This window comes from Cydia strobilella, chromosome 2 (assembly GCF_947568885.1).
Source record: "Cydia strobilella chromosome 2, ilCydStro3.1, whole genome shotgun sequence".
Lineage (NCBI taxonomy): Eukaryota > Metazoa > Arthropoda > Insecta > Lepidoptera > Tortricidae > Cydia > Cydia strobilella.
The window spans coordinates 10,071,004-10,089,070 of NC_086042.1; the positions used below are offsets into that span (position 1 = coordinate 10,071,004).

General features: G+C 36.0%; 1 protein-coding gene across 9 annotated transcripts in view; it reads right to left on the bottom strand.

The window, feature by feature from the left end:
- The window catches only part of LOC134750560 (uncharacterized), a 93,591-nt gene that overhangs the window by 61,084 nt on the left and 14,440 nt on the right, over nt 1-18,067 (bottom strand). Inside the window, exons 1-2 of one of the 9 annotated variants that reach the window (XM_063685792.1) lie at nt 14,936-15,009; nt 14,154-14,410 (exon numbers count right to left, since the gene is read on the bottom strand). The exons of 7 other annotated variants lie outside the window; for them this stretch is intronic. In XM_063685792.1, coding sequence (XP_063541862.1) covers nt 14,154-14,187 — 34 coding nt within the window. In that variant the 5' untranslated portion in view covers nt 14,188-14,410; nt 14,936-15,009. Of the gene's footprint in view, nt 1-14,153; nt 14,745-14,935; nt 15,010-18,067 lie in introns of those variants that run through there. One more of the 9 variants, XM_063685795.1, reaches the window with a different exon arrangement.

Genomic DNA, 18,067 nt, shown 5'->3' on the forward strand with positions numbered 1-18,067 from the left:
ATATAATTCTGAGTCGATGCAATTTCAAAACGCATCATTGACATTTCATACGTCAGAAATGTCAACATTGTCAACAAAAAATTTACTTAAAAACTTCTCACGTAAAAGTACAGAATTTCCAGTTTTTTGTTATAATATCGTAAAAAAATGAGTGATTCCAGTCGATGAAGATGATCTAACGCCTGTGGATGTTGCACTTTCCTCGCTATAGTGAGGGGAAAAGTTTTGTGTTACACACGGGTGCAAATGTATTTTACTTCTCGTGTGTTAAAACACTCGCGGGTAAAATACAACTTTGCACCCTTGTATAACAAATAACTATTCCGCGTCATGTTTGCTGATGATTAACGTGGTTGGCGAAAAATTGACACTTGCCGGTTAATTTTTTGCAAACTCGGTTACCTGATGTTTTAACCAACATTCCTGTAGGCAGTGTAACAAGTAATTTAAACAGATCGTCACTGAAAAACGACTCAAATATTATTATTACATGTACGAAAATTAAGCTAGCAGTAAATAACGACCCACCTCATTTTGAACAGAAAAGGAGGTAGGTATTATGTAAAGATGCCCGGTCTAACGTCTGATGTCACAGACCATTCTCCAACCATAATTAGCTCCCAAAAATATATATGCTATCTATATATATATTTACTATGATGTACGAACTGAATCAAACTATAAATCTTGTATTATTGAAGTGTGTCGAGCTGGGTATCTGAGAGGCCCATTGAAGAGGTTCGCACCTAATAACGTATCAGACACTTAGCGCTGTATGTTCTCCATCGCCAGCTTAATCGTATCGAATTCTTTCGCAGTATTTTTAGATCCCGCATGAAATTAAGTGCTTCGCGTACACTAGTGTGTACATTTTTATGGGCAAATTATATCACTCCATGAAAATATTTAGCTATCTTACAGTACCTACTCTAGCACTAGTCGTACCGTAAGTAACCTTTTTTTTAATTAGGGGTCTAATGCACGAAGTCTCAACAAAATTTAAATTAACTTACTAAACAACTTTTACTACCCAAGCGAGGATCATGCATAATCTAAATCGGAAAAACAATGTTTCATACATATATTTTGGCTGACAAGTGACAACGACGTCGACGTTTTCTATAAGACAACTATGTAGTTGGTGTTTTGCGATTACCAAATTGGTCCCTTAGTAAAAGTATGACATTACATATACATATGGCTAAACGTTGACGAAACCCATTTAAGAAATTTTGAACCCAACTGTATATCGTGAAAAATATTCCATATACCTTATTTCCGCATTCCTAATTACCGCGATATTGTTTTTATACCATGGCAAGTTTTGAAACAAGTTATGGGTTTAACTAGAAAGACAATATCTTCACAATAGGGTACTCTCAGCAAACTTATATTCGTATCAGTCATCTTAAGTCGCTGGGAAAATTTGAAGCACTTTTCTCGTACGACGTGACATTTGATTTTATTTGAGATTGTTATAAGAAAGCTGGCTAAATAATATACGGCAAGCTTTGTTGTCAAATCTTGTAGAGAATGGTTTTTAAACGAATACATTTAGATGATGACTTTTATGTACCATCTAAAATATCTAAATGATTGAAAGATAGAAATCTATAAGTACCAAGTAAAAAATTTAGTACGTGTGTATAAAACGTCACTTTCTGACATTGTGAATTAGCAAGAGGCGTCCGCTATAGCATGTCATGTTATACAGTCAGTATCAATAGGTAGTAGCGGATGAAATAACGCACCAAAAGTATTTGCCATCACCTTGGAAAACTTTTCCAAATAGAGATATGTATATCTGTACAGTTCGCGTTCAAAAGTATCTCTCACAATGTAATTGTTCAACATATAGAGACATTGCTATCATCTTTTAGTTAAACTACTAGGATTGTTAGATACTTTTGACGCGTAGTCTGAACTGCTACTTTTGATGCCGACTGTACCATGCACGATAAAAACGACCATAATACACCTGCAACTCCTGCAAGACGGGGTCGACTATTACTTTTTTCAAGTAATTATCTATACACATATACCACGGTACACATCTTTGTTTAGAATAAAAGTCATAAATTTAATAGGTTATTGCAATCTAGGATGCAGACTGTAAAATATCCGACCGGGACGAACGCTAAAATGGTGAAGAAAAGCGGGCGCCGAGCCAACAGACTATCGGCCAACGATTTCAAAATTTATTGTTTACTTCAAAATTTATACGGATCAGTTTTGAAATGTTTGAACGAGTTTTATTCGTTTTGAAATTGATTTATAAGAAAAACTTAAATAAAGCCCGTATGTACTTAGATAAGTATAGTCTATCTATATAAATATTAATTAAATAAAAAAATAAAAAAGTTGACAGGTAAGTAAGTACCTGGTCTAGATAGTTTATTGTACTTGCGTACTTTAAAATGATTAGGCAAATAGTTAAAACACGAATAAAACTATGATTAAATAAAAACTTTTATAAAAAAAAGATAAACCGACTTCAAAAAGGATGAAATAAAATATTATCCTTTTTAGGGTTCCGTGTTTAAGTATATGCGTTACCAACTGATATGTTTGAAGTCGGTGCCAAGCCAAATTTTAAACCATATATTCATAGGGATTTTGGTGCAATTCGATAAAGATGCGGCTATATAAGTATAGTATGTACGTTGGATTACCTAATGCAGCGTACTACGTAGGCGAACAACACGCGAATGCGAAGCGGCGCGGCACGGCGCCTTAATTAATCCTTTGATACCTATATAGAAGTGTCCTACGTGGGCGATCTCGTTGCGAACGCGAACGAATTGGGCCGGCCGCGCCGTGCCGCGTCGCTTCGCTTCGTGTTCGCGAGTGTTCGCCTATGTAAGACGCAGCGTTACACGACGACAATAAACGAACTTCCTGTACACCTCAGAACAGAACACACGGTTGAACCTTCTTGGCGCAGTTCGTACCATGCTTGTCGGCACGTTAGTGTAAATCTAATACGTTTTGTCGTCGTATTTTTTTAAAGAGCATTTCTTACTAATTCTTAAACAGTCATAGCACGCAAGTGTGGGATTGGGACTGAGTTATTTTTTGTCGCTTATCCAGAGGACTACATTTCAAAATATAAAACAATTCAAGGAACCTTCATGCAAAATTTCAGCTAAAGCGGTTCAGTTGTTTAGCCATGAAAAGGTAGCAAAGAGGCAGACATAATTGCTTTCACGTTTATAACATTTGTACAGTTGTAATGGGATTTATAGACATAAAGCTGATTATTTTTGACTGATATTGTTACTACTTGGAGTACTTGGCTTGGCACCGACTTCAAACATATCAGTTGGTAACGCTGTCAACTCGTGTTAACAGGCGCAATCTATGGGACACTATCTACACTATTGAATCTTCGTGCTAGGGCACGTAGTTCAAGAATAGGCCCATAGGTGGCGCCTTAATCAATATCTAGTTTTAAGCTTAGCCATATTAAAATTATACTTTCTTTACGAATTAGACACCATTGAAGAGACACGCCTTTTCCTCTCCACCAATTCATACTCCTTCCACGTGCCAACAAACGCATATACTTAAACACGGAACCCTAAAAAGGATAATATTTTATTTCATCCTTTTTGAAGTCGGTTTATCTTTTTTTTATAAAAGTTTTTATTTTTCCATTTTTAGTTTTAAGACATTGTTAAGAGCGTGACGCATGAATGAAAAACATAATCATGTTTATCTGTAAATTCGTAAACTTTATTAAATAATCAGAATTTTCCTCGAGTCCGTCTGGGAAATCATTCCTGTCAGTAAATCCATTCTCCGCCCCGCCACTGACCCAATCCCTCACAGCACATCAACCCCTGATCACTGAACCCCTCGACCCTAAACCACCAACCCTTCAACCGCCATTCCCCGACCCCTAACCCCAGACCCCTTAACTCCTAACCCTAACCCCCAATCCCTTAACTCCCAACCCCTCAGTCTCCGACCCATCAACTCACCTCCCCTCAACCCCCAACCTCAAACCCCCCAAACACTAATACCCTCTAGCTTCACCTCTCAGTCTCTTTGGATGTTTCCAACACTACCTACATCAAAAATCATAATACACATACGAGGGAAGTTATCAGTAGCCTTACCACGAGTTTGACATTGATATATTCGCTATCGTGTGCGTAACTTACTGTTTATGCATCTCGCTCGTACTGGCGTATTAGTGTACAAAGTAAGTTACGAAGAATATTTAGTGCCAAACTCGTGGTTAGGCTACAGTTGCACTACATCAAATTGGTGGTATTGGTGAGGAAATGCTTGAGTTACTTTAGAAAACACCGAAATTACCATACACGTGCCTTTAAAAATTGAGGAGTTCCCTCAATTCCTCACGGATTCCATCATCAGATCAAAACCAAAAATATTACGAAAACACCTTGGAGAGGTAACTTCTTTCAAACAGAAAAAGAATAACTCAAATCGGATCATGGGTGCCGGAGTAATCGCTGAAATCATTATCATCAAAACAATCATCATCATCAGCTCCACTTCATCAAATTGGTGGTTTTCTAGAAAAAATGATCAAGTTGCTTAAGAAAACGACCAAATCACCATACATGTGCCTTTAAAAATTGAGGAGTTCCCTCAATTCCTCAGGGATCCCATCATCAGATCAGAACTAGATTAATATGGGACCACCTTGGAAGTAGCTCCTTTCGAACAAAAAAAGAATTACTCAAATCGGACCACGGGTCTCGGAATAATCGGTGAACATACATAAAAAAAAATAAAAAAAAAATAGCCACAACCGAATACAGAACCTCCTCCTTCTATGAAATTGAAGTCGGTTAAAAATAAACTGTTATTTATTTGTTGTAGATAATCATAAAAATAAATATATGGTATTATACAGTAGCGGCAAAAAATCTATCATGCTGCAATTTTTTGCAGGCATTTACTCGAAAATTCTCGAAATTAGACTATATATATCATGTAAACAATGATTATTTCAAGTTTGGGAACAAATCAAATTATTTTATTAAAATATTTTGATTTGTGTTTTTCAAGTAGTCACACTACTATATATAAATTCTAAACTGTAATAGATGTTATATACTGAAGAAAAAGTGACGAAGCCCTCCAGTGGTGAAGGCCGGATTCGAACCGGCGTCTTTAGCTAACGCGGCTAACGCCATGAACCCCTAGGCCACCCCGCCACGGCGGTACCCGTCCCAATTTCTCGACTATATGCCATCTTAGTAAGTCTAGGCGTCTTTGACCAAGTAATCTTAATTGTTATTATATTATTAACCGGGGCTTATTATATGGACGAAAGTAACATAAGTCAGAATAATTAAAAACAGTTACTTAATATATTTATATACCTAGTATACCTACCTACTATATCCCATTCAAAAATTACGCCTGTTTTAAGTTGGTGTAAGTAAGTGTCTAGTACTAATCTACCAAAAACACTAAACAAAGAATATGCAACTAATAATTTTAAAGCTTTAGCGTCCCTATTCCCACTTATTGCGTCCCTATTAACTACCAGAGGCGTCACGCTCCACCCCTCAGTCGTCCCTATTCACCACCGTTGCGTCCCTATAAACCTCGAATTTTTTCGAAACTTTCATGGATCTCTATTTTCACACTTTTTGCTAACAAAACAAATATTATTTAAACTTACTTACCATGTCATTATTAATAGGTTCTTAATTAAATGCCAAACCAATTTTCACTACCAGGAGTATCACAAACAAGTAAAACCTTTACTTTTAAAGGAAGTTTTGGAGCTCATATCAACCATTCCTTGACAGACTCAATTTTAAACTGTTAGTTTGACAATATATCACTACTTTCATGCTTTTCCAGTCTTTCTATTACCAAAAGAATATAATATACCATTATTTTCAATCGCAATATGCAATTTGTGATACATATTTTCTTATAAATTATCAGGTTAACAGGTCCTTCCCGGTTCTTGTCCCTATTTCCCCCGCCGTCCCGAGTTCCCGAGCATGCACTGCGGTGAGGATCCTGCAAATTTTCCTTAAGCTGCGAACAGTATGTCCTTTTATAGGTATAGCTCCGCGTGCAGTGTCCTCTTACAATCAGCCAAGCCATGCGCTTGTTTTCCACGTTTGCGTATAAAAAATGGTAGAATTTCGTAATGTGCTGGCCATGTCACACATATTGCAATATCACGCGCTGTCATTAAAAAAGTGGAATAGGCTTAGGCGATTAGTCGTGTCATTCTACTCATATTAGTCACTCAAGTGCGTCTGGGGAATAAAATTAATATTCCTAAGCTAAGCACGCAAAGCCGGATGTTTCCCTCCCCGCAAAGCCGTGTTGAGATGCATATTTTTTATCAAACGTAATGTGGTTATATGAAGGGTACATGGAAAGAACATGTCTGGTCACTTTAGTAACATTTTGAGTAATCGCGGTTTTAAAATTTGGAACCATGTCAAAATATATGGTAACTCCGCGACCAGGTCTTTATTAACTAAAAAAAAGTTGTGTTACGTATACAGTGGTAGCAAAAGATATAACTAATAGTTCATAAAGAGCTCTACATTTTGAGATGGAAATCTCGTTTTCCGAAAAAAGTGACTAGACATGTTCTTTCCGTGTACCCTTCATATGGATTACGATTTTAATAAGCACTCTTCGCGGTATTACATGCAAGTTTCACATTTTAGTTATTTTCTTTTTCTAACTTTATAGCTAGCACTGTACTAATTGTCAATATTTTTACCTGTCAGGCATACCTAAATCAATCGTGGTCATACCATAAGCAAAACACGAAAGTAAATTTAATAAGGCCTTCCAAAACTAACCAAAGTAATTAGATTTTACGCGAAATTAAGTAACTATTAACAGTATTAACTAACACGCACGTTCTTATGTAAGTGACCGCCTTCGCTTCACCATAAAAATAAGGGTGTAATGTAATGAAAATATAAGTATAGATGCAGACAGAGGGTAAGCGGGGTCGGTGTCCTAATCCACCCCATGCCAGCCGTATTCCAGAAAAGTCTAGTTGGATTCGATACCGAAGCCAACTTTCTGCTGTTAATGTATGGTATTAAATCACTATCATTTTACAGTGAGTCTTTTGGGTTTTTGTGACAAAAGATGTAAAATATGTACAACATGTTTTCATTTTAAACGACTGTTCCGCTTAAGTTCATACTTCATACTAATTAACTACCTATAAAACTTTTACATAAAAGCTGCTGATCAATTGGAAAACTGGGTCATACACAACGCAATTAAAAAATAAATAAGTAGAGGTACTTACTTATTGATGATATATATTATAAAAATCAATAGAAAAAGAGTATCCCGTTATGCGGATAAGAGTTCAGTATTTGGGCATGTCCACAGGAGAGACCTGAATCTAATTGCTGCGTATGAACCAACTATGTATAACCAACATTTGTTGGGGCAAAACTTTTTACGAAATACATCTCTTGAAATTCAATCAAACTATTGATACAGTAATAGATGAACAGGAAAATCTCATCTTCCAATTGGTTAGAAAATTGCCGCAATGGCCTTTACGTGTATCAAAGATTTATATTGCATGGGGATAAACTAGCGCCATTGTTGCCTCGAGGCGTTAATCTCCCGTAGGGTTTTCCCGGAAAGTACCGGATGAATCATCGCCGCCCCCAAAGGGATGCCGGTGAAAATTGTGTGTACAGCCAGTATAGTCAATCCTGATACGCGTAAAGGTTACACGGCCAAGCCAAAACATTTAGGTCTATATATTATTACACATTGTTATTGTTACAGTTTTAACCGAAGTATGTCACGTGTACCTACAAATCGCATTGTGTTGTAATTTTATACCGTGCAGCCAGGCTAGCACATGATTGGCGCGAGAGTATCTCGCCGCGACATAGACTACCCGTCCCCCTTTAATTCATACAGTTAGTAAAAGACGGGTAGTCTATCTCGCGGCGAGATACTGTCGCGTCAATCATGTGCTCGGCCTACTGTAATCATTAAATTTACACAAATTTCCGAGCAAAACCCAGCAACGTTTATAACTTTTCTATTACTTCAATTCAACAGTATATAACAATATGTTGAAACTTCCTTATACAAAAATCTAGACTTAAGGTAGGTATTTATGTACCTAGAAATTAGTTAGCGTTACTTATGAGTTATATTTTAGAATACCGGTGATTCATGTCAAGCGGTCGCTATGGTCGTATTTATTGCACGCAAGAGGGATAACACATTGATTTAAATATTTTTTTTATAGAATAACATGTACATATAGGAATTGTAATTAATAACTTAGTCAGGTAAAAACAAATATTAAATATTAATATGTAGTAATAGGTGTTGAATTTTGGCATTATGAGGTGAGCTCATTTAAGCTCACCTCATAATGCCAAAATTCAACACCTATTACCTATTTATTGTACCACACAAGTAGGTACCTATTTATTGGACAGGCTGTCTCGTTAGCATACGATAACAATGTAAACAAATACATTAAAAATAAAATATCTGAAAGGCAACAAACCTGATCCATAAATGTCACCTTTTATGAGCCAACTACAAACGAGCATGAACGTTTAACAGCAGAGCCATTCTACAGCGAGGTATCGGAGAAGATTTGGGCCAGTGTACTTTAGCGTTATCAGTTAATAGGGCTGAGACTGTTGACAGTAAAGTGTCCTTTACAAACAACTTTACGATGTTGGAAATTACTTGTCATTTTCTCCGCCCACAACATTTTTTCTAAATTTATGTAAATTACGACAGTAAGTAATATCCATTGCAAATATAAGAGCATGGGTATAGATTCCTTAAAAAGAGTTAATTTTTTACAAATAAAAAAATACTACCTACAGCATGTAACTATACTCGTAACACACATACAGGTATATACATAGTTTTAAAGGAGGAAAAACGTGAAAAATTGTTTCTCTGTAAATATTAGATAAAAGCATTTTCTATAAGTTACCTAGGTATTTAGGTAAAAAACACGTTTTAAAAGGCCATATTTACTCTTTGTTGAAGTAGGTACAGTCGCGATCAGATATATCGGAGCGGCCAAGACGCTCGCAAATATCTGAACACGGCTCTATTGTCAAGGCGATAGAGTGCGCGTTCAGATATTTTTGAGTACCTTGGCCGCTCCTATATATCTGATCGCGACTGTAACATCGTCCACACTTAACTGTCCATCAGGAAACCGTATGCCTTTTGTAATAAGGTCCACCGATTGGCAGTTAAGAGTGTTGCTGTTTGTACATGTAAAAAAAAACATTAGGGAGCATGGTCAAAAACTTCAAAATGTTTTTTTGGAACATGCTGTTTGTCTGACATAAAAGTAGGCCTTGAGGTCAAACTCTCTACTCGTACAATGTTGTAAACTTTCAAATCTATTTTAACACTATGAATTGTGTAAAAAAAATTATAACCTATTTTGACCTACAAACATTACAAATTATGTAATGTATTATGTACCATTAAAGGGCATGAATTCTATATTTTATTTAACGAACATATTTTAAATTAAGGTAATCTAGGTCAACACCGTACATGCAGGTCATACAACAAATTAATCGGTGTACAAGTGTTTGTAGAACAGTACACATTTGAGATGTATAATGGTCATTAAAGATTGATCGTTTGAAGATAAAAGAAAATTAAATACTCGTATTTATGTACTAGGTATACATATTGAAATTGATTCACATTCTTTACAAATGTTAGATATTGGCTAAATATCAGCTTTCTAGCTTATTATATGTATTGAATTCATAAAATACCTAACAACACTTTTGTCTTAAATATTTCACATGTCCCTATTTCTCGTCAACATAAGGAGAATTAAGACACAGTTTTTGGCGTTTTAATGTTCTCGTTTACCTTATCTTAATCCCAACCTTTCCAGTCAAGGTCTAAAGCAACCTTGATACATATTTAACGAGGAAACAAAAACATAGTGAAACTTAATAATAAGTCACGGTATTTTTTACTGTGCAGTAACCGAATCTCGTCTCAAGCCGGCAATGTCGAAATGGGCACGCTTAGCGGAATACTGCTTGGAATTCTTAAGACTGCCTACGTATCAATTTCACTTTTAAAGCTACCCATCCAAGTGAGACTGATGTATTGTACAGTATTAATAAATCTATCCGCAAATTTATTTGCCAATATCAATGTACAGTTTGCCCAAATTATATAACAAATTTTCTTCCTGTCTGATATTGTTCTGTGATCTTTAAACGTCTTTGAACATCTTTACAAGCCAAGATTCCAAAAACATATTTACACGACCTAAGTGTCAGTGTCTCAGAGGCGTGTTAATATATTTTTGGAGCGTTGGCTTGTTCGACCGTTGCTTTGAGCGTTTCAACCGCTCAAAAATTTTCAACATTTTAAATATTTTTTAATAAAATAACTTGAAGGTTTACAAAAGTATTGTTTTATTTTTTCCGGTGTTCAAACGATATAAATTATCGTTACAAAAATTAAAAAAAAAAAAACATGCATGGAGCTAATTAACTTTAATTTTCATGCAAAAGTTACTACATCAACGAATTCAATGCTACACTAATATACATATAAGTTAATACATGAAGTTAACAATATACGAAGCTCGAAGATACCAAATGACCGACGTTTGAAGTTGACTCAAACAAAACTATCTGAAGGCATAATCAGCCGGATGTCTAGTCCGCGTCTGCATATGTACACTTTAAATAGAACACAGCCATTTCTTCCTCGAATTAAACTGCCAGAAGTGGTCACGGCATTAAATCTATACCTATGTCAATTTGCGGTTCGTTCTGTCGCTCTTTGATAAGAAAATTGACGGTCGTGGCCAGCCAAGAATATCTGTAAACTAAAGTTGGGGAAAATCGCTGCAAAGAGATCCAGTCCGAACAAAATGTAAATGGCGATATAAGTGTGTTGATAGATAATGAAAAAAAAAGAGAAGTACTACCTATTTATTTATCGAATGTATCAACAATTAATGATCATCGTGGTATCACACATAGTGCACAATAGAGCATAATATTTAGTTATGTTTGCCGCAAGTTTATGTAACGATATTTCTATACCTAGTTCTGAGAATTCGGATATGGATCCCGAATCCGTACTCACGCGATAACGAATAATTAACAGTGTCTTAAATACATCTCAGTATAAGTATATGATGAAAGAAAGCGAGGGAGGCATCGATCGAGTTAGGAAACTCCCCCAGACACCAGGGTGCACAGTGCAGTCAATCAAGGGAGACGAACTTCGGCATCGGCCGCTCGATATTGTTGAACTTGAGGACATCCAAAATAACACGTCCCTACTTTTAATGATTTTACGTTACGAGTAACAGTCGTTCACATTTTAATTATACCTGTTTGAAAACATACATATTTTAAGGAATTGTAGTCAGGGTTGGTTCTGTGATGTCATGACAGCGTAAGGGTAAGGACTAAAAATTTGAAACGTTCGGCGGTACAAAGTTCGTATTAAATTTCTATTACATTTTTGCTTTATCCGAACAGAGAAAAAACAGCCTATGTATAATTGTGAGTATGCAAATGAGTTACAATAGGGGATAGTGGGCTAAGATAGGGTACCTAAGGTTTGATGACCAATAAATATAATCCAGCTCTATTTTGACATTATATTTAGCGTACTCACATCCCAGGGGTACAAGCGTTAAGCGCTTCTTCTCTACCATAATTATGCTCTTTTAATCGATCGTTTTCAGTTGGCAATAAATTTAAGTAGTTTTATACGTATCTTCCTTCAGAGCTAAGCATGTGTAAAGTTGCGTTTAAACGGTTAACCATTTACGACTTCCTTGATTGTTAATAAAGACTAGATTACTCAATTAAAAACGTATCATAAGGAACTTAGCGGTAAGCGAAACGGGCGTTTCCTATGATAATTATTAATGGTGTAAAATTATTGTACGGTTTACCTGTTTTACCAAACATGGCACCTCGTTAAAGGAATAAAAGGTTTGTTTGAATTACAAAAGCCCGTATTTACATCGGACCTAAACACTTCCAATGAGTTTCATTGTAATTCATAAAACATTATGTCTCTAATAGTGGAAACGTTTCTATTATAACTGTGCCTTCGAGATCCCTAGCAATTATGGGTAAAAGAAGATCATACTTTGTGCTGGTTTGCCTGGTAATACGGCCAGTAAAACATTGTTAATAACAAAGTCGTCCTAACCGATCAGCAAACAGTGGTCAACCAGGTTAAGTTACGATTAATCAGCAATGCACAATTCATCGAGGTTTGCATAGGCCTCCCGACCGAGCTTTGCTCGGAAAACATATAAAAGCTCAAAATTGCGAGTTTTCCCAGAGGAGGCGTTCAAATATTACGTAACGCAATTTACGTAACACCAGTCACCAAGTGACCATTTTTACCTAAAAGTCACAATTATATTGAGCAAAGTATATAATCATACAATTGAAGAAATGAGCGAACGTGTATAAATATATGAGGAATGTTATGAAAAGAAGCGAAAGAGGTATGTCAGGATCATAGCAAGTGGACATCCGTGATCTCTGCCTACCCCTCCGGGAAATAGGCGTGCTTATATGTAATTTAAAAAAAACATGCTTGGAGCTAATTAACTTAAATTTTCATGAAAAAGTTACTACATCAACAAATTCAATATGTACCTATGTATTTAATTTTATTACAAAAAAAAAACATTGTTGCTTAACGCCATGTTCATAAGATTTACAGTGTGCCCTTATTATTACGTTTGTTCGTAGATATGACTCGTAGGCCTTCTTTCGCGTGATTAGTTTTTTCCAATAAGACACTCATACCAGGTAACTATTTAACACAAACATCGAACGGAGTGTTCTTAAACTGGTGTAGGCTAACGTAGATATCTATGTATTTTTTCTGTTGGATTTCAGGTATATCGAGCAAACTTTATGTAGGTAGTCGGTGGTCAGCAACAATTTTCATGGCAACAAGCAATTTCTAGGGAGATACAGTCTGGCAAAAAAGAGTAGAAATTAAAAATTGGCAACACTGTAGTGTCGTCCCGTTTTTCTTAGATTGATTTGAAAGGGACGACACTACAGTGTTGCCTTTTTTTATTTCTACTCTTTTTTGCCAGACTGTAGATGAGCAATAGAGTTCGTTCATGTTAACATTATTAATAGGTATGTACCTACTAACAATCAGTTCAGATGAAATTAGTTTTTTACCGCTTCATTTCAATCAGCTGCTACACTGCCAAGAAAATGAAATGAAATTACCTATCATAAGTAATCGTGTAAAGACCTCTACGCACCTTGTAACCAATTGTATGCTATTTTTGATACATTGTGGTTTTTTGATAGATCGATTAAACTCGTAGAAACTACTTAGCCGGCATGTATCTAAAATCGCATGCGATTTGTTGCAACTGTTGCAAGGTGAGTTAGAGGCCTTAATCAAGTAGGTAGGTAGTAAATCTACTAGTAGAAGTTCGAAAGCAATGTAAGTTACGTAAATATGTGCTAAAACGGATAACTGTACAAAACTTTCATACAATGTGATTCGTTTTAATTTCTCTTGAGTGTAGTTAACTAATTGAATGTTAAATACTTATAGGTAGGTATACCTACTTATGTACGTATGGGTTAGACGGTTAGACCCTTAACACTACAGTAGTGTGAAGACAATCATATCCTCCTTGTATCCAATCTAGTGCTTGACACTATAAACAATTGGTGTTGGGCAAGTGTGGGACTGTGGTGCGGGAGCGAGGTATTGTTTTTATGATGGTGATGAAACCGCGACCTCGCCGGCGGCTGCACCAATCACCGCCGTCGTCGCGCACACTCATCGCAATTTAAAACATTAGGAACGCCTCTCTAATAAGTGGACAGGGGGCGAGTAACACATCTATAGTCTGTCAAGCCATTTCCGTCAGTAGAAAAAAGCGGCAAATTTAAAAAGTGTATGCGCGAAGGGTAATCGTCCCGTCCGTGACAAACTCGTTTGACCGGCTATATAAATTTTATTCATATTAATCATTGTTAATAATTGGCAATAAATATTTATAATATAATATAGCTACATTAATGGTTAATTGAATAAATTAAGGTTATTTTAGCTCAGATTACTTAATTGTTTTAAAAAGGGGGGTAATTATAAAAACTAAGTACCATTCGGGCGAAGGTCTGTGAGCTTGATCCGCATTTTCTCTTTCCAATATATCCTTTATGATCGGTCGCTTTGGTGCCAAATTCGCGTACAACGCACCTTCATCACTTAGCACTTAACACTTTGAGGGTAAATCACCTCACATTTTGCGTGTTCGATCGATTTAATTTAAGTCAAAAAGGGTAAAAGTAATCAAGAAAATATTTTAACAACCACTTTTCACATTGTTTTTGCACGTGACAAAACACAAGTAAAGACACTGCAACGTGAAACAAAATAAATAAGATTATTTGTTAGTAGTATAGCAACTGCGTATCGCTTGATTTGACAGCTGCGAGCACGCTATCCCGATCCAAATATTGGCTGATCGCGTGAATGAGCGGCGGGGCAGACGGGGAGCGCGGGGCGGGAACACCCTGAAGACAGTCGCGGGTGCCCACGGGAGCACGGGACGCGGGAACGGGACACAAATAGACCGGGATTAATCCCACTATACTACGACTCGCGCGCTAACAAATCTTGATACTTCGTCTGCCACTCAAACTAACTAAACATAAGCGAATAAAACACGAGAATTGAGGCCGAACGATAATGCACTGTAGTGAAAGACAAAGTATTGCATTATGATGCCGGAATTCCAGCGTTTACAACATGAAAAAACGTGCAATTATTTTATTTCGTCAGGCCCAAATTTTTTGCTATAGATCAAATCAAGCGATAAACATGTACTGAAACAATCAATAGAGATAATCATATTGTTGAATGGTGTAAGTATAAAACTGACGTTGTTAATCGGATCACGACTGCACCACCGCCGTATAACCGTCTATCGCGCAAGCGCTGCGCGCGCAACTGACGTACACCTGCGGCCGACTTCAGCATGGTCGACGTCACTCGTGTCGTGACAACAAACCCAGTTTCTCCGTGGCAGGGGGGTGAATAAACTAATACAAATTAACAGGCAAAAAATATATAATTTGTGTAATGTGGCAGATGCTAAGCGAGGATTTGATATTGACCCGCATGTTACACATCGCGAGCCCTTCGTCACCTTCGTGTCATGTGTTGTCCCTCAACAATCAGCCGATGCCAAACCTCTGACTCATGCGGGCTTTGCTAATTGAAACTTATGTGTATAAGTACCTACCTAATTAAAATTTCAAAAACAGCGACTGTTATACGTCTGTAATAGTATAAATAAATTGTACCGTTTTATTTTCTGAAAACCAAAATTTTATGCTGGCTCTTTAAATAAATAAAATAAAAAAATAAAATAAAAACAACAACAACACAACAACTATCTTCGATATAATTAAACCGCTATTAGTATAGAAGATTGTTAACAAAGGGAAGAAATGATGCTTGGTGCCTTTCAGCCGACTACTTTTCATATCGAATAGGTACGAGGAAACCAAAAAGACAAGGCAAGTCAGTAATTAAAATTAAAATAATAGACGTATAACCATGTTTTTTCCTTAGAACTTATACTTTCAATCGGAGACTGCATGTCTGGTCATAATACTTAATCCATAGCGAAAAACATTAAATCGCAATATTTATGAAAAAAAACCAAATATTTTAGGAAACTGCAATAATTATAAAAACAGCGGGATTGCCTCCTACTTTTTATTTTTTTACTTTTTCGTTCTTAAACTGCAATATTAGGCAACGGCATTAGTCATTCAGCCAATGAAACTGTTTTAGAGAAATTAAATATTAAATAACTATTGAATGAGTAAAATAAGCAATTCTTACAACATTACATTTTACTTTATTTACATAAATAATGCCAAATAACTTTAAAAACCCATTTAATGTAACGTTTAACTGTGGCTGTACGGTCTTTTTACTATGAAGGGGAGACTTTTTGCGGTAACTCAAAAATGGCTAAACTAATCATGTTCGCTATAGTTTTAATATAATGTTTTTCTAAAGCTCTGTTTCCACGATTTATTTCATAATTTTTGAATTAAAAAATTAAAGGGGGCGGGGGGACAAGTCAAGTTGGTTAAAAGCTTCTCTTAGGTAACAAATTTCCCAAAATTCGTAATTAACATGACATAATTATTTATTCTCTAAAAGGCCACCATGCACAGATCCAAAACTTTTTTTTTTACTATATAAAGAAATGATTAGACTATGCCCCGATGTTTCGCTTTACGTACCATGTGTAATTGCGGTTCGCTTTTTTTGGTGTAATATCGTCGTTCGCAAATCGTAAATTGTCTTGTAGTATTTGTACGAAATCGTTATTGTTACTCCGGAGGATTGGGTAAATTTTATCTAAACCTTTACGTTGACTCCCAGGACGAAATGTGTACCTTATTAAATCACTAATTAAACATATGTGTAGTTTTTAGGGTTCCGTACCCAAAGGGTAATAACGGGACCCTATTACTAAGACTCCTCTGTCCGTCTGTCCATCTGTCTGTCACCAGGCTGTATCTTATCAACCGTGATAGTACGACAGTTGAAATTTTCACAGATGATGTATTTCTGTTGCCTCTATAACAACAAATACTAAAAACTACGGAACCGTCGGTGGGCGAGTTCGACTCGCACTTGGCCGGTTTTTTTAATAAAAATGTAATAGTAATACCAAAAAAAAACCGGCCGAGTTCCAAGGGTTCCGTACATTACACAATTTAAACAATGCATTTTTTATGTGAAACGTGAGAGAAATGTCTTTAAAAAAACCTGTAGGGGTCGGATCAAAAACTTTATCATAAATAATAAGTAAGTACTTTAATTGTTTCAGTTAAATGATTATGTTTAACGACAAACTGTAAAAGACGTCTAAGTAAGATAATTATTACTAAAAATGTATTTGTCAACGTAGTTTTAGACCAGCCTGTAAATTTAACGGAATTTGATAGTCGGTACGTACTTCTACATTTAGCATGTCCTCTATACTTGCAGTCTAAAAAACCGAACGGTACTTTTGCTAAGTCGAACCACATTGGGCAGTAATGTGGGATCAGCGAGTGAATGACCCCTGAGTCGCTACAAGAAAGCATTGTGTGTACTAACCATATTTAGACTAAGCCCGCTTACAGCTAATTAATTACCTAGTTCATCTCTTTTTGTATTCTCGGGGAGTTAATTCAGTTAATATTCTGCTAATCGCGAAGGCTTGTAAAGATGGACGGATGTACTAATAATTTTTATGCCAGCACCACACTTCGATATATTTGGCAAATATTCGTGTTGCATCCCTTTTGTTTTGTATGTCAAAGGAAAGAGATACAACACGAATATTTGCCAAATAAGGCGAAGTGGAGTGCCAGCATTACTCTTTTACGCAAACACGACAACTATTTGAATGCTAGGTAACGCACAGTTTTAGTTAAGGGGACACATATGCCGTTTATTAGTCAAAAGGTGCAATTGATTGATTTTCAATTGTACAAATCTGCGGGAAAAAACTAGTTATAAGTAAAATTAAGTAAATATAATAAGATTTTTCTATAAATTGTAAAAATTGTAAGTACTTATTTTATTTCAAATAAATCAAGCTAATTTATTTTACACATTCTGTTACGTTACAATGATAAGGGATTGGTTTCAAATTCATAAATAACATATTTGTAAAATTTGGCACTGTCTATGATCTCATTCAATGCAACCCCTTGTCACAGAATAAGTAATAGAGTATTATCATACCCTTGTGCAAGTTCTGTATTATCACCAATTTAATATTAGGTATGTCGGTACTTCAAAACTGTTAAACTTTGATATATTTCAGACCCGGCCAAAAATGTATAACGGAGTTCCTTGTGTTTAATCAATGGGCTTGAACTAGAATTAAATTAATCGAGTACCGAATTCATTGAAACGCAGATCACTCCATATTAAATTGGAGTTTAAATGAACGGGGCAAATAATCTCGGGTTCAATGACCCACGAAATTAAATCT